At 36.4% G+C, this 24,418-nt stretch overlaps 1 protein-coding gene across 1 annotated transcript in view; it reads left to right on the plus strand.

The window, feature by feature from the left end:
* NSMAF (neutral sphingomyelinase (N-SMase) activation associated factor) overlaps window positions 1–24,418 on the plus strand; it is a 149,874-nt gene that overhangs the window by 121,754 nt on the left and 3,702 nt on the right. The window contains exons 12-29 of the mRNA XM_012722913.1: window positions 3,455–3,584; window positions 5,730–5,801; window positions 7,231–7,339; window positions 9,272–9,448; window positions 10,521–10,600; window positions 11,157–11,247; window positions 11,341–11,404; window positions 12,097–12,148; window positions 12,245–12,365; window positions 12,747–12,878; window positions 13,853–13,895; window positions 14,190–14,353; window positions 16,018–16,126; window positions 17,669–17,727; window positions 21,831–21,898; window positions 22,641–22,708; window positions 23,150–23,273; window positions 24,117–24,200. Coding sequence (XP_012578367.1) covers window positions 3,455–3,584; window positions 5,730–5,801; window positions 7,231–7,339; window positions 9,272–9,448; window positions 10,521–10,600; window positions 11,157–11,247; window positions 11,341–11,404; window positions 12,097–12,148; window positions 12,245–12,365; window positions 12,747–12,878; window positions 13,853–13,895; window positions 14,190–14,353; window positions 16,018–16,126; window positions 17,669–17,727; window positions 21,831–21,898; window positions 22,641–22,708; window positions 23,150–23,273; window positions 24,117–24,200 — 1,747 coding nt within the window. The remainder of the gene's footprint in view (window positions 1–3,454; window positions 3,585–5,729; window positions 5,802–7,230; window positions 7,340–9,271; window positions 9,449–10,520; window positions 10,601–11,156; window positions 11,248–11,340; window positions 11,405–12,096; window positions 12,149–12,244; window positions 12,366–12,746; window positions 12,879–13,852; window positions 13,896–14,189; window positions 14,354–16,017; window positions 16,127–17,668; window positions 17,728–21,830; window positions 21,899–22,640; window positions 22,709–23,149; window positions 23,274–24,116; window positions 24,201–24,418) is intronic.

Here is a 24,418-nt window from a genome sequence, read left to right on the forward strand (position 1 = left end):
CATAATGCTTTTTTCCATTTTTACCCCTTAAGTCCTCTTTAAAATACTTTATCTTATAATAATATGAAACTTAAAAAAAAGATATTATAAAAAATAACTCTCCATCCAGTTTTCTCTGTTGTTGCATATTTACTATGAAGATGCTATCTTGTTAAGCCATATCCTGGATATGTGATTTTATGATACTACTGAAATTTTATTTGTCATTATTTGTTACATATATATGTATATATATTATTTAATCACTTTCTGTCAGTAAAAATTTCATAGAAATTCTCATGTGTTTTATTTCTATTTATTGCCTCATAAATAATGTTTCTTTAACATGTGACTGGGGAGCTGGGAAGCAGGCATAGCTTGTTCTTGATGTAAAGGGAAAAGATTTAACTTTCACTATTAATCTTGTTTGCTTTAGATTTTTTTTATGCTCTAGATTTTTTATTAACTTTTTCACAGAGTCAACTTTTGACTTACTGGACCTCTTTTTCTTTATATTTTAGAAATTATTTTCACATTTTTATACTTCCCACCCACAAATTGTGAAGTGTTATGTTTTCCTTCTTATTTATATAAAAATTCCTTGTGGTTTCTTTTGCTGTTTCTTCTTTGATTCATGGATTGGACCCATAAATTATGTTGGTTCACTTCCAGATAGGAATTTTGTTATTATTTTATTGTTACTGATTTCTTATTTGATGTTCTCTTGATTCAGAGGATATACTGTATGTGATTTTAGTCTTTTGATATTTTTTGAGATTTCTTTTATGACTCACCATTTGGTCTATCTTGGTGAATGTTCCCTATACCCTTATAAGAAATGTGAATTCTGCAGTTGGTGGGTAAACTGTCCTATACAGTTCCTTTAGTCCCATTTGGTTGATAGTTTTTAATATTATTTGTTTGTTTAATTGACTTTTTAAAATGTATTCTATCAATTACAAGAGAAGGACATTAAAATTGTAAATGATGATTATGAAATTGCTTATTTTCCACTTAATTTTTGTTCATTAATGCCTATGAATTGTCAGAAAAGTCATGGCATACTCTTTCTTTGAGAAACAAGAAAAAATGTATCATGACTTTTCTAACATTGTAAAATATCCTTCTTGACCCATATTCTTGTCTTTAAATTCTCCTAATGTAGCCATACTTGTTTTCATATGTGTACATCTTTTTCTATCCTACTTTTAACCTGTCTATTTTGCCTCCGAATTACATGTATAGTTGATCCTTGCTTTTTATTTAGTCAGAACAATCTCTGCTCTTTGATTGGAGTGTTTGTTTTATAATTATGTACTTATTGATAGCATTGATTTTAAGCCCACTACCTTGGTATTTATGGTTTTAGCATCTCATTTGTTCATTTCTTGTATTCTTTTTTCTTCCTTCTTTCTGCTAAATAGTATTTTTAAGTATTTTATCTATTCTTTTGACTTTTTAGCTATACTTCTTTTACCATTTTTAGTGAACACTCTTGAAAATATACCACAGTATACCTAGTATGTATATATATTTTACAACAATATAAGAACATTCCACTAATGCATTTTTATTTACCCTTATCATGATTTTGTGACCTATGTTAAATTTCAATGTATATCATAAAACCCATAGTATTTTTTAAGGATTTATTTTTATTTATTTAAACATACAAAAACTGGATGTATAGAATTGGTAAGAGGATAGGGTGGAGAGCAGAACAGCAGATCTACTGAGATAGACTAGTGAGGGGATGTCTGGAGATAGCTTAATAGCACTGAGACAACCTCTTTACCACCAGGGAACAAACCCCCTCCATACAGCGGTCTTATTTTTGCTTCAGAATCACTAACTTTTTAATAGGAATTAATTATATATATTTGTAACTAAATTTAAAATATTGACAAACCATTTTCTACTTATTCAGTTATTTAAATACTTATGCTTTCTGTTGTTCTTTCCTTTTTGCAGACCTATTGTTTCATTTAGTATTATTTGTCATAAGTCTGACTAACTTTTATAGCATTTCTTATAGAGCAGATCTGTTCATGATGAATTTCTTTAGCTTTGTCTGAAAAATCTTAATTTTATCTTTCATCTTTGTTGGATATAAAATTCTAGGTTGACACTTTTCTTTTACCACTTTAAATGTTTTTATTTCACTGTTTCTTGTGAAATAGTATAAATAGTATGTATATCATCGTTTCTACTTAAAAGGTGTGACTTTCTTTGTGCTTATCCTGCTTGGGGATTTCAGAATAACATGAGCAAATGAATTGCTTTCTTTCATCATTTTTCAACATTTTTTTCTTTCAGTATTTCTTCTGCCTCATATCTGTCTTTTCTTCTGTAACTTTGATTACACTTATGTCAGTATGTTTTATATTCCTTCAGACCTCATTGTGTATTTGTTTCATTCCTTCTCCACAAGGACATTTTATTGACCTGGTTTCAACTTACTGGACTTCTCTAATGAATTCCTTCTGTTGTTAAACTTGTTTAATTAATTATTCATTTTAGCTAGATCTTACAGCATTTCCTTTTATTTTTTATAATTTCTGTGTGTCTGATGAAGTTCTCCTTCTCTTCATATATATTATCCATCTTCTAGAATGTTTAGCATAATTACCCTAAAATCTCCTGATCCAACATTTTGGTCATCTTCTATTCAATCTATTCTTATGAGTATAGGTCCTATTTTCTTTCTTCTTTGTTTGTATTTTATTGTAGGAAAAAATAAAATGTTCCTGGTTTTAGAATGAAATATAGACTGAACTAAGTACTATTTCATGACAGAATATACACCCTGTATTTTGCTGGGCCACTTGTACTGCACGCTCGGCCAGTATAATCTGTAGCACAGTTAACTTGAAGCTTGGTTGCAGCTTTATTTAAAATACTGTCCACTGCTTACAACTCTTGAAGGTAGGGATCAAAACTTCCTTCAAATGTGCTTGGTATTTGAACACCTGAAGAAACATTGTGATATTCTTCTGATTTATAGCCGGTAACCAGCTTTTCGATCTTGAGATATTTTGCTCTACTTTTTGCCCCAGTAAGCATTTTGCATCTCTGGGATCTGTGCTTTCTACTCCTGATTCTGACTCTGCTTCACTGAAGATCTCTCTTTGTTCTGCAGCCCCTACCCCCATCTTTGAAGGTTACGTCTCCTCGCACTCAGCATTGATTTCTTTGCATCTTCAGTTTTCCGATGGGTTTTTAAAAATAATGAGGATTGTCCAACTTATCTAGCTGGTTTTTGTTGTTAAAATGACATATTCTAATATCCTAATTGGAAGTGGAGATTGTTCCTGTACATTTTTTCCTGTTACTTACAGAGATTTGTTGACTCTATGTATTAAACTGCTAGATGACTCTTATACAAGGTCATACTATGCCTTCTTAAATAAAGTTAAACCTAGAGAGTGGATAGACTTCTGATTTTTCTTGCTTCTCTCGAAACATATATTCTCAGATTCCAAAGTGTTTCTGAAAAGCTGCACATGGAATGCAAAGCAGAAATGGTGACCCCTCTGGTGACAAACCCTGGACATGTGTGCATCACCGATACAAACCTGTATTTTCAACCTCTCAATGGGTACCCAGTAAGTAAACTTTACAGAGTCAGATAGAGAGCTACGTAAGCACTGCCATATTCATCTTTAAGTTCTCTTGCCTGTGAATGTCACAGTTAATAGTATCCTCACGTTTTGGTGAGGCTCAAAATCACCAACCATTTATCCAGCATCTGATCATCTAATAGAATCCCTATGCAGTCCTAATGCTCACTCACCTGAGTTTGAGTAACCATGATCTATTTCCAGTCTTTGGAATCACTTAACTCTTATTGTGAAAAGAAACCCTGTTCCTCCCAATTTTTTTTTTAAATTTTTATTTGTATCCATTTTTTAATTGAAGTAATATTGGTTAACAACACTCTAGTTATTTAGGAGTATACAGATACATACATCTCCACATCCACCACCAAAGCACCAGTAATCTCTACCATAGTCCTTTGGGCCTCCTGCCCTTTTGTTCCCAATTCTTTAACTCCCCCTTGTGGTATACTCAAGGTTTGTTTTGGTTTGGTCTGCTTCTTTATTTTGTTTTTCTGTAGTCTATATATGAGTAAAATCATCTAGTTTTTGCCTTTCACTCCTGACTGACTTATTTTGTTTAGCATAATCTTCCCGCCCCACGTCTACCCATGCTGTTGCAAATGGCAAGATTTCACCTTTTTTTATTACTAGTATTCCATTGTGTATATTTTCCACATTTCCTTAATTCATCTGTCTTTGGGCACATAGGTTGTAACTAGCATATTGTGAATAGTGCGCAATGAACTTCGGAGTGTGTATATCCCTTTGAATCAATGTTTTTGTAGTGTTTGGTTAAGTACTAAGTAGTCGAATTGATGCAGAAATTCTACTACTCCTGATTTTAGGGTCATTGAAAGTATGTATCTTTCTACTAGTAAGCACTTCTAGAAGAGACTAATGAAATGCACTAAGATTGAAAAGATGTGGATGTTTTATTTGTATCTGTTCATATGTATGTACATGTTAGTATTTCTGTGTCTTAATTGCAAATGAAATTGGTAGATCTGAATCTTTCCCAAATGGTATGAACAGCCCCTCCTGGATGGGAGAAGTATGTTAGAGATGCCGTATCAGGCATCTGTAGAGTAAATACATTGATGGTGGAAACAGTCTGCTTCTTCACAATGACTTTAAACTTAATGAAAGCAACTGTAAAGAAATTCAGATTTCTACTACAATTTGCAAAATTTTATTGCCTGTCTAGATAGAACTCTATTTTTGAATGGTACCTTAAAAGAACAAAATTTTAATGCACTCTGATGTACATATGGACCATTTGCAATCAGCTTAAAGAACAGGAGTATGTTCAGTGGTAGAAAGCTACAGCCTGGAAATTCTCCAGGTCTATCAGTTTAAGTAACTAAAACATTTAATGTTTTCCTGAGTGAAGGATGATGCTATAATAATTTTGTCCACCAGGTGGAGGACATTCACTAGTGGTATATATAAACTGGCTTGGCTACTACTGTTATTATGACTTGGGTAAAACTTTGGGAAAAAAGGCATATGCTATAGCTTCAGCACACATAGAATGAGCATATATTCCTTGCCTTCACCCCTCAGGGTGAGGATCCTCGACCAGTTTTCAGACAGGAGGAAGGTGAATGTGGTGCCCTTTAGCCAATCTCAGTGTCCTTTCTAACCTCAACCTTCTCTTACTAGCATTCCAGGGTTAGAACACTCTAGAGAAAGAAGAAAATCTTTTACCTCATAAAGAAAGAAAAATTTTAGAGCCCAGCTTTATACTCATTATTTTAATATACTGTGATTTTAAGAAAATTAAAAGCAGGATTCTGAGAAAATGATCTGTCAGTGCTAAGTACATTGTTTGTCTATGGATAGCAAAATTCCTGAGAATTTGTCCATATCAACTCTTTAATATTCATTATTGTTCAACAGCTTTGCAAAAACTTAAAGATGCAAAATTGCTTTGTATTTTAACTATCCAGTAGGGGTTTGGAAGACTCTTGAAAAAGAGCAGACCAATAAAAGCAATACATGCCTTGTTCTAAGACCTCCCTCCTAGTTCAGTTGTAACACGTTGGGAAGATGCAATTTGGTCATTTTTTTTCCTTCTCTCTTTGGTCCTAAAAGGTAGCTTCTAACTATGTCAGAATGTTAATGTCTGAAATTGTCTTTCTACTTTTAAAGAAACCTGTGGTCCAGATAACACTCCAGGATGTCCGCCGAATTTACAAAAGGAGGCACGGTCTCATGCCTTTGGTAAGTTCCATTGGAATGTCAGTGATAGGTGGACACTTGTCAGGGCTTCAGTCTAGCCAGTTATTTACTGGCACTTAGGGGCATGTATTTCAAAGTACATCTGTGTTGCTCTACAAGCAAACGGACTCTGTGGGTCTTGCTGCTCTTTCTTTTGGGTGAGTTAAAAATGTATAAAGGAGTAACTCCCTTTTGTAGGTAACAAGGCTGTTGGAAAAATATTTTTGGCTCCAAAAGCAAGAGGATTTAAGTGCCTTCAAGTTTCTCACCTCTGTGTCCTCAGAACTTCTGGGCCTATCTGGAGTCTCAATCCAGTCCTACTTCCACTACCTATTCATCGCAGAAAAGTCTCAAAGTAAAATTTGGAAGATATTCTAAAATTCAGTGTTCTAAAATTCTAGTTCAGTAGAACTAGATTATGTTTATAACTAACATTAATTAGTTCAACCTTCAAATTTGGTGAAGAGACATGGATAACATAACCTTTCAAGTCATATGGATAATTCTTTGTGTAATAAACGTGCACTCTTATTTACACTGTAGAAACCAATCTCCACAAAAAGGTTGATTCTAAGGTATTATAATTTGACATTAATATAAATTTATTTGTTCTATTCAGAGTAGCTGTTAACTTGGTGGCATTATTAAGGCATTATGGAATTTTTAACCATTTCATTTTTATGTTTTAGCTTGTCAGCAATAACTATTTTGCTCCCATTTTTTAAAAAGGTGACTTTCCAGTACTAATAGAGGTTTAGGGAGACTTTAGTAAGAATCTTCACTTTTGGTCATAGAAATGCAATTAGACAGACAGAAGAAATTATTGTTGATTAAATGCCTCTGTGTACCAGTCACTTTATATACAATATTTCACTTATTTATCATCACAATTCCTGTGAGGTAGATTATATCCTATGTTATCAAGACTTACCTTTCTGTGTTCCTACTAGCTAGTAAATGGTGGAAGTATGTATTTGAACCACTTTGTCTAGTCCTGTTTCTCCCAGTCCTGCCAATATAACACTCACAGTTAAGAGGATTGCAAATTATTTATTGGATGGGTTAGTTGTTCAATTATCATTTTGTTAGAGCAACAGAATTATTTAATTCATAAAGGAAAACTAAATACTTGTGTTTGATGAAGGGGTGTGATGTCATGGACTAACCATTTTTTGAATTTCAAAATTATAGATTTCAAAAAGTTACTATGAATGCAAATACTCAGCAACAAAAGGAATTTTCAAAGTTTAGCCGAAATACATATTCTCGAGGAAAAAAGTATACAAATATCACTGAGTCAAATGTGTAGCTGGAGAATATGAACAAAAGATCTGCAAATAGAAAATTAACAAATACAGTTGAGAGATTTTTGTTAATTAGGTAACTTATATTGCAATTGAAAGACACTTCTATTTTCTTTCTGCTTTTTTAGGGCTTGGAAGTATATTGCACAGAAGATGATCTGTGTTCTGACATCTACCTGAAGTTCTATGAAACTCAAGATAGAGATGACCTCTACTTTTATATTGCTACATATCTAGGTTTGGTGTTTATCCTTCTTTGTATCTATCTGTTCATGTAAAGGGAAGTTCAGTTGAGTGACTGGGATATAGACAAGAGAGGAAAAATGCTCTAGAACCACAGCCCTTCTGTGGTTTTGCTTATTCTTATCAGTAATACTAGTTGCTTAAATGGCATTTTAAAAACTAAAAAAATATAAATGAATTTTGCTAATAGTTAACTCCAGTTGTGTGTTTCTGAAATGTTTGATAAATATAATTTAAAACTTTAACAACCCTCACGTTAATAGATTATAAAAATTTCACCTAATTACTTTTATGTCCATTATATCTTAAGTTAGTTTATGAAAAACAAGGGTCAGTATCTTAATGTGAGGCAGCATATTATCTCATACATGATCATTCATTGTAACCTTAATAAGAAACTGAAGAAATATCAGTAATACCAAAGGAGCATGTAAACTTCTGTGATCAGTGTAACACCATGGGACTCCATTTGTTTTTAATTAACATATCTCAGTTTTTCATGAAAAAATGTGATTCTCCTTTTATCAGAGAATACTTATATTTTTCTTTTCAAGCATATTAATATCTTCATTACATTGTATGGCTAAATTAAAGTATTGCTACTTACAAGTGATTAGAATGATGATTTAAAAAAAAATGTTAAGAATTTATTAATATCTTAGTTGTGTTTACTGCTCTAGTATAGAATGAAACCATTTATGAGCTCTATAGTTACATCCTCCCTTAGAAATGAAATTTTTCCTTGATGAATAATTAATTTTCATTAAGGAATATATTTTATTTAGAGTAAGTTTAAAATTAATATTTTTCTTTTCACATCAAGCTATAAAATTTACTCAATGCAAACTTTTTTTATATCACTAGTTTTGATATAACTTGCTGTTACCTCCTGACCTTTCATTTTATTTTTCTAACTCTACAAAGATAAGCATTTTAAGAACTCAACTTTTATAGTAAGCAACAAAATGTCAAGTCACAAAACTTACCATGACCTAAAAAGACTATCTTCTGTAAAGTCCATTCTCTCTGAATTTAAGATTGTTCTGACTGAGCAGGATAAATGTTTTGGCTTGCTTAAACCTTTCCTAGTTACTGAATGGAGAAGAAACTTGTTAAAAGTTTAGCATAATAAGCATAAATGTGGAATTAACAAATTAACAGACGAATGAGTTAGATATGTAACTAGATACAGTCAATAAAAAGTTGGAAACAATTTTCCAACAGAATGGAACAGTTGGTGGCAATCTATACTCTGAGAGAAAAGTTATCATTGTGCTGTGTGATCTGAGATTCAGTTTTTTTCTGAGGTATCTCTAGAAATAGGCACAGAAAATGGGCATGTGATTTTAACCTGGTGTCATTTTGTTGGTTCTTCCAAGTTGACAGATCTTATTTTCCTGCAAAATACCTTCTTTTCAGTTTCTTTTCTAGTCCTTATTTCTGGCATGCATAAATAATACCAATTTTATATATAAAATGAAACTAAAAGATGATGATGTTTTGATTTCAGAAAAAGTGAGAAAATCAGCGTTCACAGGGGTCTTAGTTTCTTAATGAATTAAAACTCCAGCACATTCTGAGGACTCATTGTTCATTATACATTTTAAACTATAAATATAATAGCAAATATTATATTTTACCATTTAATATTTACATATTTATTCAATGTTTTCATTTGTGTTTTACATCATACATTTAGCCTACATAATATGCTTTGTATGATCTATATATGTAATTCATGTTCTGCATATTGGTGATACTTACACATAATGGGACAACTGTTTGGTGAACACAAACATTTTTCTTGGAATGTATTTTTCAAAAATGCAGTGAAGGATCTACGTTTAAAGCCTCTAGTTTTGACATGTTAAATGTAATTTAGCTAGAGCATTTGCCATGTTCAGCGGTGACCTCCTGTCTCCTCAGAGCACCACGTGGCAGAGCGCACGGCGGAGAGCTACACTCTGCAGTGGCAGCGCGGCCACCTCTCCAACCGCCAGTACCTCCTGCACCTCAACAACCTGGCGGATCGCAGCTGCAATGACCTCTCCCAGTACCCGGTGTTCCCGTGGATAATAAGTGATTACAGCAGTCCAGAGCTCGGCAAGTGCCACAGAGCTGCTTCCGAAAGGGAATACATTGTTTTAGCGTCATGAGAATGTTGTTATGAACCCATTTTCAAGTTACTACTAAAGACTGGCAGTTTTTCCATTTCAGTATACTGGATGTTATTTAAAGTCTATGTTTTATTTGCTTTCTCCACCATCTTCATTTTTTTTTTTTTAATCTGAAATACTGGTAATCCCATAGCTAGTGAAGGAAGCACAGAAAATAGGCACATGATTTTAATCTGGTGTCATTACCTATAAAAGTTTCACATTTTGAAATACTGAAATTTCTCACTTTGAGATTAAATGCCAGTTTCATTATATTTTAAAATTCACATCAAACTGTGGTTACATCAGTCACATATAATATTATCATGTTTTAAAAATTATGGAAAAATTACATAGAAAAGAAAAAGCTATACCTAAAATATTTGTTTTTATTTATTTATGCATACAAGAAGTGGGATGGTGGCCAAAGTTGGGGGGAGGGGCAGAAATGAGAGTATTCATCAGAGAAGGAATGAGGAACAGAACAGGCAGATGAACTGAAATATGATGCTAAGGGGAGATAGGAGTCTATAGCACCATGTGGGTCACCTTCCTGGCCACAGATCAAACTTAGGCCATAGTGCTGATAGTGCTAAGACTTAACCAGTAGGCCACCAGGGAGGCACCTTTTTTACTAGTTCTTTTTTAAGAAAATATTCAGGGCTAATCTGGGGTGTAGGGTTATAGTCTCATCACTATCAAGTAATCGCCAGCCACTATGGCGTGAGTTTGATCCCTGGCCAGGGAGCTGACACGCAAGGCACAGCCAACCCCTTCTGTCTTGCCTGCTGCTCCCTTCATCAGTGTATTTCAGTATATCTGTCTGTTCAGCTCCTCACTCTGTCTCTGATGTGTCCTCTCACCCACTCCCCTCACCTCAGGCCTGCACCCTAGTTCTTGTGCACATAAACATAAATCTTAAAAAAAAATAAAGTGTACATATTGAGTTTAGGTCAGTGTCCGTGTGTCTGAACTTACTTGCTTTGCTTATTTTATAATTTTTATATTTCTTTATATAGATTTGTCAAATCCAGGAACTTTTCGGGATCTTAGTAAGCCAGTTGGGGCCCTAAATAAAGAACGACTGGAGAGACTACTGGTACGTGGGTTTAGGGATTCTTGCTTTCTAAACAACATCATGAGCCATGACTTTTTTTTTCAGTAATTGAAGATCATATCCCTAAGATTTGGGGAGGTGCATCAGGAATGGCTCAAGGATCTGCCTCATCTTTTTTCTAATTCCCCTTAAAGCCCCCAGTGAATTTAGTGCTCACCATTTGCATTTTGCCTATATAGCAGGAACTGGGCGACTGGGCGACTGATCATACTACAAATTTACTGACTTATTTTCATGAAAGTGCTTTCCAATAAATTCCACAAGAGACACACAAAATTGGATCTACTTAATTGGATCTACTTAATCCAATCCAACAGTATTACCACTGAATCAAATACTTGTCACAGGAGGCTTGATCGACAAAATTCTTTTTTCCTCTTTTTATCTCAATTTATTTCAAGTTAAGTTCTTTTATAAAAGAAGTTGAGGATTACAGTATATGTAAAGCCACAAGTTCTTTTTAGCTTTTACTACTATTTGAGCCACTTACTATTTTTATAACCAATACTTAGCCCTATTTTTCTCCCATGCATTGTAGACACGCTACCAGGAAATGCCCGAGCCCAAGTTCATGTATGGCAGTCACTACTCTTCCCCTGGCTATGTGCTCTTTTACCTGGTTAGAATCGGTAAGACTCTTTTCACCACCCAAGTAAATGTCATTTCATGTGACTTCTTTCAGTGATTCTGAGATTTCACTTAACTGATCTTCCCCTCTCTAGCACCAGAGTACATGCTGTGCCTACAGAATGGAAGATTCGATAATGCTGATCGAATGTTCAACAGGTTTGACATAAATGTTTCACTTACTATTTCTAAACTCTCCAATTACAAATGTATGTTATGATTTCAGTAGCTTAAGAAGAAGCAAAAATATAAAGAAATGTGAAAAAAGTCACTAATCATATCTATACCTTTTAGCCGTTTTCTGTTCATATGAGTGTCTCTGAATGTATAAATGTGAGAATTTTTTAAGTGTGTTTTTTTGTTCTACCTTTTGAAACCTCATAGTAGATCTTGAGGTATTTTCTATATCATTTCATGTACTATAAAAGAAAAAGCTCAGTTTATCGCTTGCTAACCTAAGCCATCATTTATTTTAACTGTGTAAAAATCAGGTTGTTTCTAATAGATCATTTTTCTAAATAAGCCTGGCTTGAGTTGAATATATAATTCCCTGTGTTTAAATAATACTACTTTTTAAAATTATAAAAGAACTATGTCCTTACCCCAGCATTTCTTACTGATCTTTGTTGTCCCATTCTTTTTCTAAGCTCTGTTCTATACATGTTCATGATTCCTTTTTGAAATGAACTTTTACAGTAGTAGCACTAACTTTTCAGTGTTAAAGCACTTGCCTCTCAGGAAGGTAGTGCAGGCAAGGTATAGAACAACAAGGAGGTGCAGAAATAGCACCACTTTGCTATTTCCACTCCCTAGAGTTGAAGGCAGTTGAATTTTTTTTTTTTCTTATTTAGCATTGCAGAAACTTGGAAAAACTGTTTGGATGGTGCAACGGACTTTAAAGAGGTAAGCAGTTGATGAAGCTAATGACTCACTGGTTTTCTGATTTCTAGCAGCTTTAAAAATGTTTGTTGCCATTTTTTTTTTTCCTGTGACTTTCAGTTGACTCCAGAATTCTATGGTGATGATGTCAGCTTTCTAGTTAATAGTCTCAAGTTGGATTTGGGAAAGAGACAAGGAGGGCAGATGGTTGATGATGTGGAGCTTCCCCCATGGGCACAGAGTGAGTACCGCCTCAGATTGAGGGATGGAAATTCTTTACTTAGTAGCACAGATTCAGTATTATTGATTATTTAGCTGTCTACGTTTTTTTTCTTTAAGTAGCAGAATAATTCTCAACCTGAGTGAGGCAACATTAGTCCTATTCCATATCTGAAGCATTCTGTTAGTCTATGATACCAAAAAGTCAGTATCTGAGAGACCTAAATGTTTCCTGCCCTTTCCTCCTTCAGTAATTTATATTAAAGGGGGGAAAATCTCATTAAATATGTCCCTTGCCTGTTCTAGAAGCTTTATCTAGAAGCTTTAGATGGATAGGGAAAAAAAAAAAGGTGAGAGTATGAAATGGAAGCTTCTGTTTTGATGGAGTCTGATCTAATGATAGATCCCGAGGACTTTCTCCAGAAAAGCAAAGATGCATTAGAAAGCAGCTACGTGTCAGAGCACCTTCACCAGTGGATTGATCTAATATTCGGCTACAAGCAAAGGGGGGCTGATGCTGTCGGTGCCCATAATGGTAGGTCATCTTCACTGAAATTGCATTTAGCATTTTATGAAAACAGTGTTCCCAGAGTAGCCAGGCTAACGCTTGAGAAGTGTGTGAAATCAGCAGTGCAATGGGCTCAGGGGCCCTGAGCCAGATGCGAGTGACGTAGGAAGTACTTTAGCCTAAAGAACCTGGTACTGAACGGTCTTTTTCTAAAGTCTTCTAATTTTAGCATGTACTCTCCACCCCATTCAGTAATTTCACTTAAAACTGAATCAGTTGCCCTCCCTGGTGGCGCAGCGGGTTAAAGCACAGCACCAAGAAGCTTAAACCACTTCCGCATGAGTTCAATCCCTGCCTGCCCCGGAGGTGACCACATGGCGCAGCAGACCTCTCCTGGCCCGCCTGCTGCTCCCCTCAGCAGTGTACTTCGTCTGTCTGCCTGTTCTGCACCCCACTCTGTCTCTGGTGAATCCTCTCACCCTCCGCATCTCTGGCCTGTACCCCAGTTCTGTATGAATAAATAAATATTAAAAAAAAAACTGAATCAGAATAATAAGGCTAAGCAGTGACCTGGGTACCTCTGAAGGGCCTCTCAGTTTCTTTTCAGTTGAGCAAAAAGTATGGAAGAAACTGGCAGCCGTACACCTCCCCTTCAGTTTCAGCTCTTACCTGCCTCCAGGTTTTCAGCATTGGCGCGGGGGTGCGGCTGCCTGTTCAGGTGAGGTGCCTCACGCAGAAGTGCAGAGCGGTTCTGGGGCTCCTACCGGGAGGTGATGTTGAGTAAGAAGCACACTGAGATAACATGTTGCTGAGCCGTCTGCTCAGCAAGAGATAACAGTGTAAACTGATGTTTATTGAAGTTGGATATTAGTCTGCTTGCAAAGTGAAAATCATTTTCTTTGAATAAAGTTTAAAGTTTTGAATTGTTTAAATTCTGAACAGTATATGCATTTTAACTAAACAGCACATCTTTCAACCGTGTTTTATATCTTTCTTTCCAGTATTTCATCCCTTAACCTATGAAGGAGGTGTAAACCTGAACAGGTACTTTTATATCTGTAAGAAATTCTACTTGGGTTATAAGATAGTTCTTTATTTGTTAGTGCAGCTATTTGATGATGCTAGAATGTAGAAAATTTACAATTAATTATATCTTGCTTTCTCCATTATTGAAGTTACTGAGCCTCATAATATTATTTATAGGTCTATAGTAAGGTTTAAAGTTGCTATTATTGTGGAAGGTTAATCTCTTTCCTGTGGTCTGTGTTACTGGAAATGCATGTTTTGAGGGCACTTGAGCATAATAATTCATGGTGTTATTTGTGTTCTCTCCTGAAGCATTGAGGATCCTGATGAGAAAGTAGCCATGTTAACCCAAATCTTAGAATTTGGGCAGACACCAAAACAGCTGTTTGTGACACCACATCCTCAGAGGATCACCCCAAAGTTTAAAAGTGTGTCCCAAACCTCCAGTTATAATACTTCCATAGCAGATTCTCCAGGTAAAGTTTGTAAGAATAAATGTGAGCACCTTGAGTCTTGTTTGTGATAAAGATGTTCTGAATTTCTGAAGCATGAACTGCTGTGCGAAGAGATGATTGCGTTTTCCTGTGTTACTGGTTTTCCTGGGGGGTGGAGGCAACACTTTCTTATTTTGTTGTTTTTAACGGGAGTCTAATAATTTTCATTTTCCTGTAACTTATAATGCAATGTGGCAGATTTTTTTTTGTTGTTGTTATGATTCTTCCTTTTTCATTGTTTTTCCAAACTGGTAATTGACCCCAAGCTCTTCATTTTTTCATATTGACATGTCCCAGCTATGACTCTTTTTATTGTTACTATCTGCCCTACTCTTTCCTCCTCCTAGAAATGATGTCTTCAACCCCTTATTCTCCTCTCTGCCTCCACATACAGATCTTGAGCTGAAGGGTTCTGTTTTCTTTGATTCTGTATTTTTAATCATGTAACAAGCATTTACAGAGTACCTATTCTGTGCCAGGCATATAGGCTGGGCACTAAAGTGAACTTGGCTCTGTTTTCACATCTAGGATTTAGGAAAGGAGAAGAGCACACCCACCTTCATCTAGTTATTTACATTTTATTTTTTTAGGATTTATTTATAGGATGTAGGTGTAGGTCTGTGGGGGGGGGGTGGTGAGAGGATTCACTAGAGGCAGAATAGGGAACAGAACAGGCAGATCTACTGAAACACACTGCTGAGGGGAGCAGGGGCAGATCAGGAGAGGGCACTGTGCCCTGTGGGTCACCTTTCTGCCTAGGGATTGAACTCATGCTGCAGTGGCTGTGTATAGCTTCTTAGTACTGAAACTTAACCCTGTGAGCCACCAGAGAGGCCCTAGTTATTCATTTTACATCTCACTTAAGACTCTCATAGAAACTCACTCTGTATGGAACCTTGGGACAAGATCACTTGGATCTTGCATTAGCTCCCATTCTGCTGTCTGTTCTGGACACATTTGGGTTTCTTTAAGACACACAACTCAGCACTCTCAAACATAGAATAGTTGCTGGAATCAGTGACCCAGGAGTAGCTGGGAGTGCTTCTCTAGGAAGTATTTGTCCTACGGAGTTTAAGTCACAAAGACCATGGGATTACCTTGTGATGACACTGTCTGAACCCCGTGTTCTGCTTAATCACCAGCCCCATATCACTGTCTTGTGATGTTTTCAAAATGTAGTTGTTGCAGCCCTTCTTAAATCAGAAGTGATTAGATAATCCTATCCAGAAGTTCTTAGAGTAATTGATTTTATCTCTTTTTCTTTCCCTCCCCCTCACAACTGAAACATAACTACAGTCTTCTTAAGCAACTGTTAGGTTTTTGCTGATAAATTACTAAAATGGAAATGCCTGCTCATTATTGTTTTCCTTGAATTTTCCAAGTTAAGGACCAAGTGAAAACTTCATAAGCATTCATAAAAGTATGAAGACTGTAGTATTTACAGATACTTTTTTATTTTATATTATTAGGTTACACACTGACTGTTTTTTCTTGACCATTCTAGGGATATATAACAATTATATTTCAAATCATTTATACCTTAATGGGCATTTTGTTTTCTTGGTTGGTTGAATTTAATAACAAGTATTGTGCTTCTGATGCTTGTGTATAATTTATTTGATTTACTTGTCAACAATTTAATGTAGTCTCTCCAGGTGAAGAGTCTTTTGAAGACCTGACAGAAGAAAGCAAAACCTTGGCTTGGAATAATATCACCAAACTGCAGTTACACGAACACTATAAAATCCACAAAGAGTAAGAATATCCCTACACTATCCTCAAAAACTTACGACTTAGGATGAAGTCATTTTAATTTGAGTTAAGGGAGGTTCCTTTTCAGTGTTGTCTTATTTTCTGCCTTCCGAAGTATCTAGAGTGATTACTCAGCTGTGGTCTGTATGACAAGGCAAAGTCCACAGAATGATTTGAGCCAGCCTGCCATGCTGTCACTCCTGCGTCTGCTGTTCTAGAGCATGAGGTGGGGTTTACAGACACAGCAGCTAGCTTTGTACCTTTCAGATTTGGGTACCTGATCTCTGTGATGGTGTGAAGCCATGGAAGAAACATGGTAGATTTTCCCAATTTTTGAATTTATAGGCTCATATTATAGGGATACAGGGAAATTGTATCTGTTTTTTTATTTTTTTAATATTTTAAAAAAGTTTTAAAAATATTTACTTATGCATAAAGAACTAGGGTACAGGCCAGAGGTGTGGAGGGTGAGAGGATTCACCAGTGAAAGAGGGGGGAGTAGAACAGGCAGATGGACTGAAATACACTGAGAAGGGGAGCAGTGGGCAGGTCAGGAGAGGTCTGCCACGCCATGTGTGTCACCTCTGTGGCCAGGGATCAGGTTCATGCTGCATGGCTGCAATAGTTTCATAGTACTGTGCTTTAACCTGCTGTGCCACCAGGGAGATCCCGGGAAATTGTATCTTTTAAAAAAGTTAACAAACCTGGATAGAGAAGGGAGTAAATTGCAAAGTTCATGAATTTTTAAAATAATAACTTCTTAGAAATTGAGCTTGCTGTCTGTCCCAGAGGAGTTATGAGTATTATCTGCCTTCTGGCCTTAAGGGCCATGTACTTTGATAGAAAGGCTTGAGAAGCACTGACCTCGCTACTACATTGGGTTACAGATAAGAAAATCCAGGTCCAGAGATGGAGCGTCATGGCCAGACATCTGTGTGACATTTTGCTGTCATGTACACCATTGTTCGTGAGTGGAGTTGAACATACTTTAGATCACTGTACTAAACAGAGCATAGCCTCCTAAAAGGAAATTAAGTAGTCCCCTCTTATTCATTATGACAATAGCTTTTTTCTTCCCAATTCTTTAAATGGCGCATAGAAAGGAGCCTTGTAATACAAGGCATTGGAGACATGAATGAACCTTTCAGAGGACATGCTAGAATCAGACAGTGGTATCATCATAGAACAGAGCTAGGTACTCAGAAATGAAGTGATTATAAAGAGGAGTGTTAGTCATTTCAGTGATGTTCAGTAAGGTGGAATTGAAGAAGCATTACTGGTTTTCCATCTGTCAGAGTATGTTAAACTTTGAGTTTGACAGCTGGAAAAGCGAAGAGAGGGAATGTTTTCTGGCCACAGGCATTGCTAAAACATGAGTAGAAGTGACTAGGTAGTGACGTGGTATTATTGGCAGGTACACGCTGGGACAGACCAGCAAACAGCTATGAAGAAAAAATTGGTAAAATTAAATCCAAGATTTGACACAGACTAGTGTCCTACCTAGTATATAGTTTAATCAATTTTTAAAACTTTGTTTTTAAACAGGGCAGTTACTGGAATAGCTGTCTCTTGCAATGGGTCTTCAGTCTTCACAACATCTCAAGGTATGTGTTTCTACCAAAAGAGTGAGTTACCTGGAATCATAAACAGTGTGTGTTTCTTTTTTTAAAGATTTATTTATTTACGCATACAAAACTGGGGTATAGGGCAGAGGTGCAGGGGCGGTGAGAGGGTTCATCAGAGACAGAGCGGGGAGCAGAACAGGCTGACTAACAAAGTGCACTGCTGAGGGGAACAGCGGGTGGGTCAAGAGAGGTCTGTGTGCCGTGTGGGTCACCTCAGGGGCAGGGGATAGAACTCATTCTGAAGTGGCTTTAGCTTCTTAGTGCTCTGCTTTAACCCACTGCACCACATGGGAGGGCCCTGTGTGTGTTTCTTTTAAAGATTTATTTATTTATGCTTATAGAACTGTGGTATGGGACTGGGGTGTAGGGGTGTGAGAGGATTCACCAGAGACAGAGTGGGGAGCAGGAACAGGCAGATTGACAAAGTACACTGCTGAAGGTCGCAGCGGGCGGGTCAGAAGAGGTCTGCTACACCATGTGGGTCAGCTCCCTGGCAGGGGATCAAACTCATGCTACAGTGGCTTCAGAGAGCTTCATAATATGGTGCTTTAACCCGTTGTACCACCAGGGAGAGCCCGTGTGTTTCTTAATACTTGGTCAAGGATTATATTTGCATGTGCTGTCTCCACATAAAACACATTTTGACAATTTATGGCATATACATACTTTTTTATTTTAATTTGACAAAAACAATAATGAAATACCTTTCTGTTGTTGATAGTTCCCCCAGATTTAAGGGATATGACAGAACTTGTCAACCAGTCTCCTTGCTTGCTGAGGCCTTTCCCCTTGCTGGGTGGTCCCATGTGCCACAGCAGGCGTCTGTGAGCAGAGAGCACGGGCAGAGGGTGGCAGCAGCTCTGTCTGACACGAGCACCTTGGGCAATGCAGTGTAGGGTGAACATGCAGATTTGCTGTTTAGGTTTTGACTTCTGTTATTCAGTGAGTACTTCGGGGTGTTTATTGTACACTGCTCAAAATCTAATCCATACACTGTTCATATGCTCATATGAGCATATGAGGCATCAGAGGAGGCATGGAAACCTTGTAATATCTAGTTGACAGGACTTATATCTGACTGTTGATCTTAATAAGGACTAAGTGTAAAGTTTCTCTTACTGAATAGACGACTGTTGCTTTTTTCCTGATATTTTACATTATATATTAAAGTTTGTGTTCTCCCTGTTATGTTCAGATCGTGATAGGATTCTAAAAGGTGTGAAGGTGAAGAGGATAATGGCTCAGCTCTCATGCTTAAGTTTTCAGACAGCTTGTTTTGACAGAGTTAATAACTGACAATTTCTGAGCCTACTTGATGTCTGGCCTTTATCACAGGCAGTTATAATTGTTAGCCATTAAGTTAAGAGTTTATTATCTGCATCATAGATTCCTTTCTATGTTTCTAATGTTATCTTATATTCATGAAACAATTTTCCATAAAGAATACAAAAACATTCTACAGTGGGCCAGAGTAAATAATTCGCACCCAGCCAAGTTGGGGTGACTGAGATGATGTTCTGAAAGAAGGAAACACCCATGTTTGCTAAGGTTCTTGTTGGGTTTGCAAACATAATACAAAGCAAAATGCTTCCTCTTTAAGCACCACCTGTGTTCTTAGCTGCATTTGTCTGTAGCATGGTTTGTTAAAATCTTCAGTTTGTTGTTCTGTATAGCCTTCATAAACCCTGAGTTTGAGGACAAGGCTGCATACCCCCGAAACTTACTCAACATTGTATTGCCCTTTTATGAATTGCCAAATACAAAGAGTTGCTTTCTTTTTGAGATACAAACTTTGTTTCTGTTTTCACTTTTAAATTTTAACACTCCATAATGCTAGTTTATATATATATTCTGATCATCACCCCAAGTTACATTTCTTCCTTAGATAAGCAGTTTGTGTTTATACAGGTGAGCAATTGTGGGGCCCCTCTCCCTGAGACTTGTGTTCTTGGCTTTCTTTGCCTGGATCTCCACTAGCATAGAGAGGGAATCTGCTTTAGGGGAAAGCATCTTTACAGACCAGACTCAGGCATGGTTACAGTGGATGCATGCCTCAAAGTAAAAAACTCATGGTGAACACAGAATTGCCTAATAGAAAGGGCATCTACTGAACCAAAAGCATGATTACGAAGACTATCAGATTATCATACCCACCAGAAGAAAGCTCAGATGATACTGTACTTTCCTGGTGTGTTTTTGTTTTTGTTTTAGAAGATTTATTAAGTTACGCTTACAGAACTGGGGTAAAGGCCAGAGGTATGGTGGGTGAGAGGATTCACCAGAGACAGAGTGGGGAGGAGAACAGGCAGATTGACAAAGTACACTGCTGAGAGTAGCAGTGGGTGGGTCAGGAGAGGTCTGCCAGGTCATGTGGGTCAGCTCCCTGGCTGGGGGTTGAACTTGTGCTGTGAAGGCTTCCCAGAGCTTCATAGTGCAGTGTTTTAACCTGTTGTGCCACCAGGGGGAGCCCCTCGGTGTTTTGTTGTTAAGCTAATGCTATAGAAATTCTTTTTAGATTGATGTTCATCAAGTCTTAGGACTTTGTTGGTATTAAAAAGTTAGGTTAAAATATTAAGTTTGTACAAAAAAATAAAGTTATATTTTGATAATTTCCTTATGTTGTATGTGTACAAATTTTGATAGTATTGTTATATATTTAAAATGTGTGATTTGCAAAACTTGATTTTTTCACTTTAGTATTTTTATGGAAATATCATTGATTTACATCACTGTTAATATTTTGAAAGTATGGGAACTCTATCAGGTGTAGTCACAGTAGTACACCACCACCAGTGCACCATAGCTGCTTCATAATCCATTTTGTGCACTCCCCCCTCTTTTCTCCCTTCCCCTTTATGTCTTAGTTCCATGGTCAGCTTTCAAAGGTGGTTTAAAAGTTCCTCTTTGTCCTACCCTTTGAGTGGTTTTTCTGTCTTACATATAAGTAATACCACTCAGTATTTTATCTTTCTCCCTCTGGCTTATTTCATTTACATAATCTTTTCCATCTCTATCAATATAGATAGATGGTGTGAGTTTTATCACTTGACTGCTGAGTAATATTCCATCGTGTGTATATACTACCCCTTCTTGATCCACTCGTCAGTTTGAAAGCAGTTAGGTTGCTTCTGTAGCTTGGCTGTTGCTGTAATAAACATAGGACTGCACATTTCCTTTCCAATTAGTGTTTTTGTATTCTTCAGTACATATATAAGAGTATGTTAGATATATTCTTAATCTTTTGAAAAACCTCCACACAGCTTCGCATAAGGGCTGCACCAGTGCACATTCCCACCAGCAGCGGCAGAAGGTTTCTTTTCTCCATACCTTCACCAGCACTTGTTTCTGGTCTTTTGGATATGGGCCATTTTCATAGATATGAGATGGGATCTTGTGATTTTGATTGGCATTTCCCTGTTGATAAGTGATGGTTAGTATTTTTCCATGTACCTGCTGATAAGTGCCTATTTAACGCTTCTATTTTTTGATTTGGTTCTTTTTTGATGTTGTTGAGTTGTCGGAGTTCTTTGTAGATCTTTGATATCAGCCTCTTGTCAGGTATATTGTATGTGAATATTTTGTCCCTATTATTTTGGGTTGTAGTGGACATCTTTGAAGGCCTCTCTTAAGCAAGGACATTAAAAGCTTTGACATTTTGATCCCTAGTGCATTGCTTAGAAAGTTAGTGTTTTTTTCTTGTAAATGCTAACTCAGTATAAGAATTGGACTATGGTTAAGAGAAACGTACATGGCCAGGATCTGTTTTCCTTAATATTGGGAAATATTTTATGCCTCCAACCTTTGGCTAGTGTCAGTTATTTAGGCTAACCTCTTCATTCATTCATGATGAGACATCACTGGTATACCTTGTCTGTACAGGATTTGAGATTTATTTCCTTGTAATACAGAGACAGATCATGGAATTCTGCTGTTGGGTGAGGCCTTAGGTCATCCGGCCCCACTCACCCCCAGGACTCCTCAGGAGTCTACTGCCTGTTGGCTTAAAGAGCAAGATGGGCAGCTGCTGTCAGCTGCTGGGATTAGAAAGTCTTTCTGATATGTGTCCTTTCTCATTAAATTAGATTCGACCTTGAAGATGTTTTCTAAAGAATCTAAAATGCTACAAAGAAGTATATCATTTTCTAATATGGTAAGAGTCATTTCAAATGTGTTATGATAGAAATTCATGTAACTGTCTTGTACACACACACACATTTCTCCCAAAACAATTGAGTTTATTTCTGTGATAGCTACAGAATGCCTTACTTAGATCACTTCTACATAAAATTTATATTTTTGCAGTTTGCTTCTTTCTCATAATATTATGATTTCATTTATATCCTAAATGAAAAAGCTACCAAGGATAACTCTCCTTAATAAATGATTCCTTTTTCAGAACTTACAGACTAAATGTTTTCAGCAACTTAACACATTTTTGAGTTGGCAGGATACCTAATCTAGAAAATCAATTCTGAAAAAATACATTAATGTAAATCATCTAAAAGATTCTGAAATTCCCTAAGGAAGTTTGGAAGTTTTCCTTACCTACATAGGTCTGTAATCCAGAAATTACATTCTTGAAGCTCAGCCCTAGCCCACTCTGCCCCTGAGAAGTACTCAGTGCTGAGAGTTCCTCTGGTCCTGGCAGGTGGGGAAATTCTCAGGGTAAATCTACTGCGTTTGGCAGTTTGACTTTCCTACATGTGGGAGAAAACCAGGCATCTGAAAGTAGCTATTTGAGAAAAAGGCCAGTATCACTAGAATTTGAGCATTAATTTAAGGAGAACTTAAACAAAGCTAGTTTTACTATGTAAGGAATTTATTAATGTAAATGATTAACGTAAATAATAATGTAAAATGAATAATGCAAATGTAAATCATTTGTATTTCAGGCTCTATCATCCTGTTTACTTCTACCAGGAGATGCCACTGTCATAAGTTCTTCCTGGGATAATAATGTGTATGTATCTTTGTCTGCACAACTTTGTAACTGCAATTGCCCAGTAACTGCTTTGTGGATGTGAAGTGGGAAAAGACAGAACTTTTGGTAGGATACTGTGTTGTTTTCAAAAAGGAGCAGATATTGTAGATGAGGATGGATTTGTACTGGTGGATTTGACTATGATTATATGACTACTGTCACCAACTGGAGTTTTTCCTTTCTGTTTTAAATTGAGATAAAAAACACAGATGAACCAGACCTGGAAACTTCAGATTTAAATTTAAGTTTTGAACATTTTGGTTTAATATCATGATGTGTGACGTATAATTCTACTGATACCTACTAAGTATAGAACTGATACCTACTAAGTATAGAACTAATGTTTCCTGAATATGTTTTAAAAGTGTTAAAAGTGAGCTGGAATGCTGTTTTAATCATTCTCATTATCTTTTATGTTAGCTATTTTTATTCCATAGCATTTGGAAGACGCCAAGACACATTGATGGGACATGATGATGCTGTTAGTAAGATCTGTTGGCATGACAACAGGCTATACTCTGCATCATGGGACTCTACAGTAAAGGTTTATATATAATTTTTAACTTAATATAAATTTGGGTTATATAAATATTATAAATCACTCAACTTTTGTTCATTCACTTCACTGTAATTGACAAAGTTATATGTACATGTTATGTGCAAGAATATTGAATTTTATTACTTGTGTTTTTTTTTTCAATATGTGCCCTTGCTAAGAAGTTCATTAGACATTAGGTCACAGAGTTACAGAAAAATGTGTAGCATCAGTCATCCTTATAAAACATGATTGGCACTAGCCAGTGATCAGAAAATTAACTGGGGAATCAATACAAGGTGGAGCATTTTATTTAACATTAGAACATACAAATGTACATCTATTCGCCATTTTGATTGTGTAGGGCCATTCTATTTTCTTTACATCCTACACAATTTTTTTACATGAACAACGCATGTATTCTTCATCTTCACTTTATGATTTGTGTAAAAGAAAGAACCATTAAATTTTCTTAGTTTTTCAAGATTCTTTCCCATTGTTCTAGATAAGTCATTTTCTCTACACTTGATTTCAGTAGATTTGTGGCAATTTGCCTTTTCAGTCTTCTGAAAACACGGATACTACACTTCTGTATACCTAAGTCCCCATCCACGCAATAATAAATTATATGATTACAATAGCAAGTATGAGTAATAGAAACACACAGGGACCAGTGGTGGGCTCTTGGCAGACACACAGTGGTGGGCATTCAGCAGAGAGCTGTACTAGGCAGCTGTATCTTGTTGACTGTATGTGAAAAGCAAGCTGTTAGTTGAGAGTTTTTCTGAATATGTTAGTAATGTTTTTCTAGTAAATATTTGAAAATGCCTTCTGCAATATGTTCCAACCCAGGTGTGGTCTGGTGTGCCTGCAGAAATGCCAGGCACCAAAAAACACCAGTTTGACTTGCTGGCCGAGCTGGAACATGATGTCAGTGTGAGTATCAACAACAAAACCTTTGAAAACCTAAGTTTAAGTCTGGGGTTACAAGCTGGAGATACGTGGTTTTATGTATTTACCATCTTTTAAAAATTTTTTGCTTACTGGAAGATATCAAGTATTCTGTTTTGTTGACTGCAGTTCCAAATCTTTAGTTGGCCACTTTGCTGTTTCTCTGAGAGTTAGCTACTGTCCAGCTAGATTTGCAAAATACC

Source organism: Condylura cristata, unplaced genomic scaffold (genome assembly GCF_000260355.1).
Source record: "Condylura cristata isolate star-nosed mole 26May11 unplaced genomic scaffold, ConCri1.0 scaffold00009, whole genome shotgun sequence".
Taxonomy (NCBI): domain Eukaryota; kingdom Metazoa; phylum Chordata; class Mammalia; order Eulipotyphla; family Talpidae; genus Condylura; species Condylura cristata.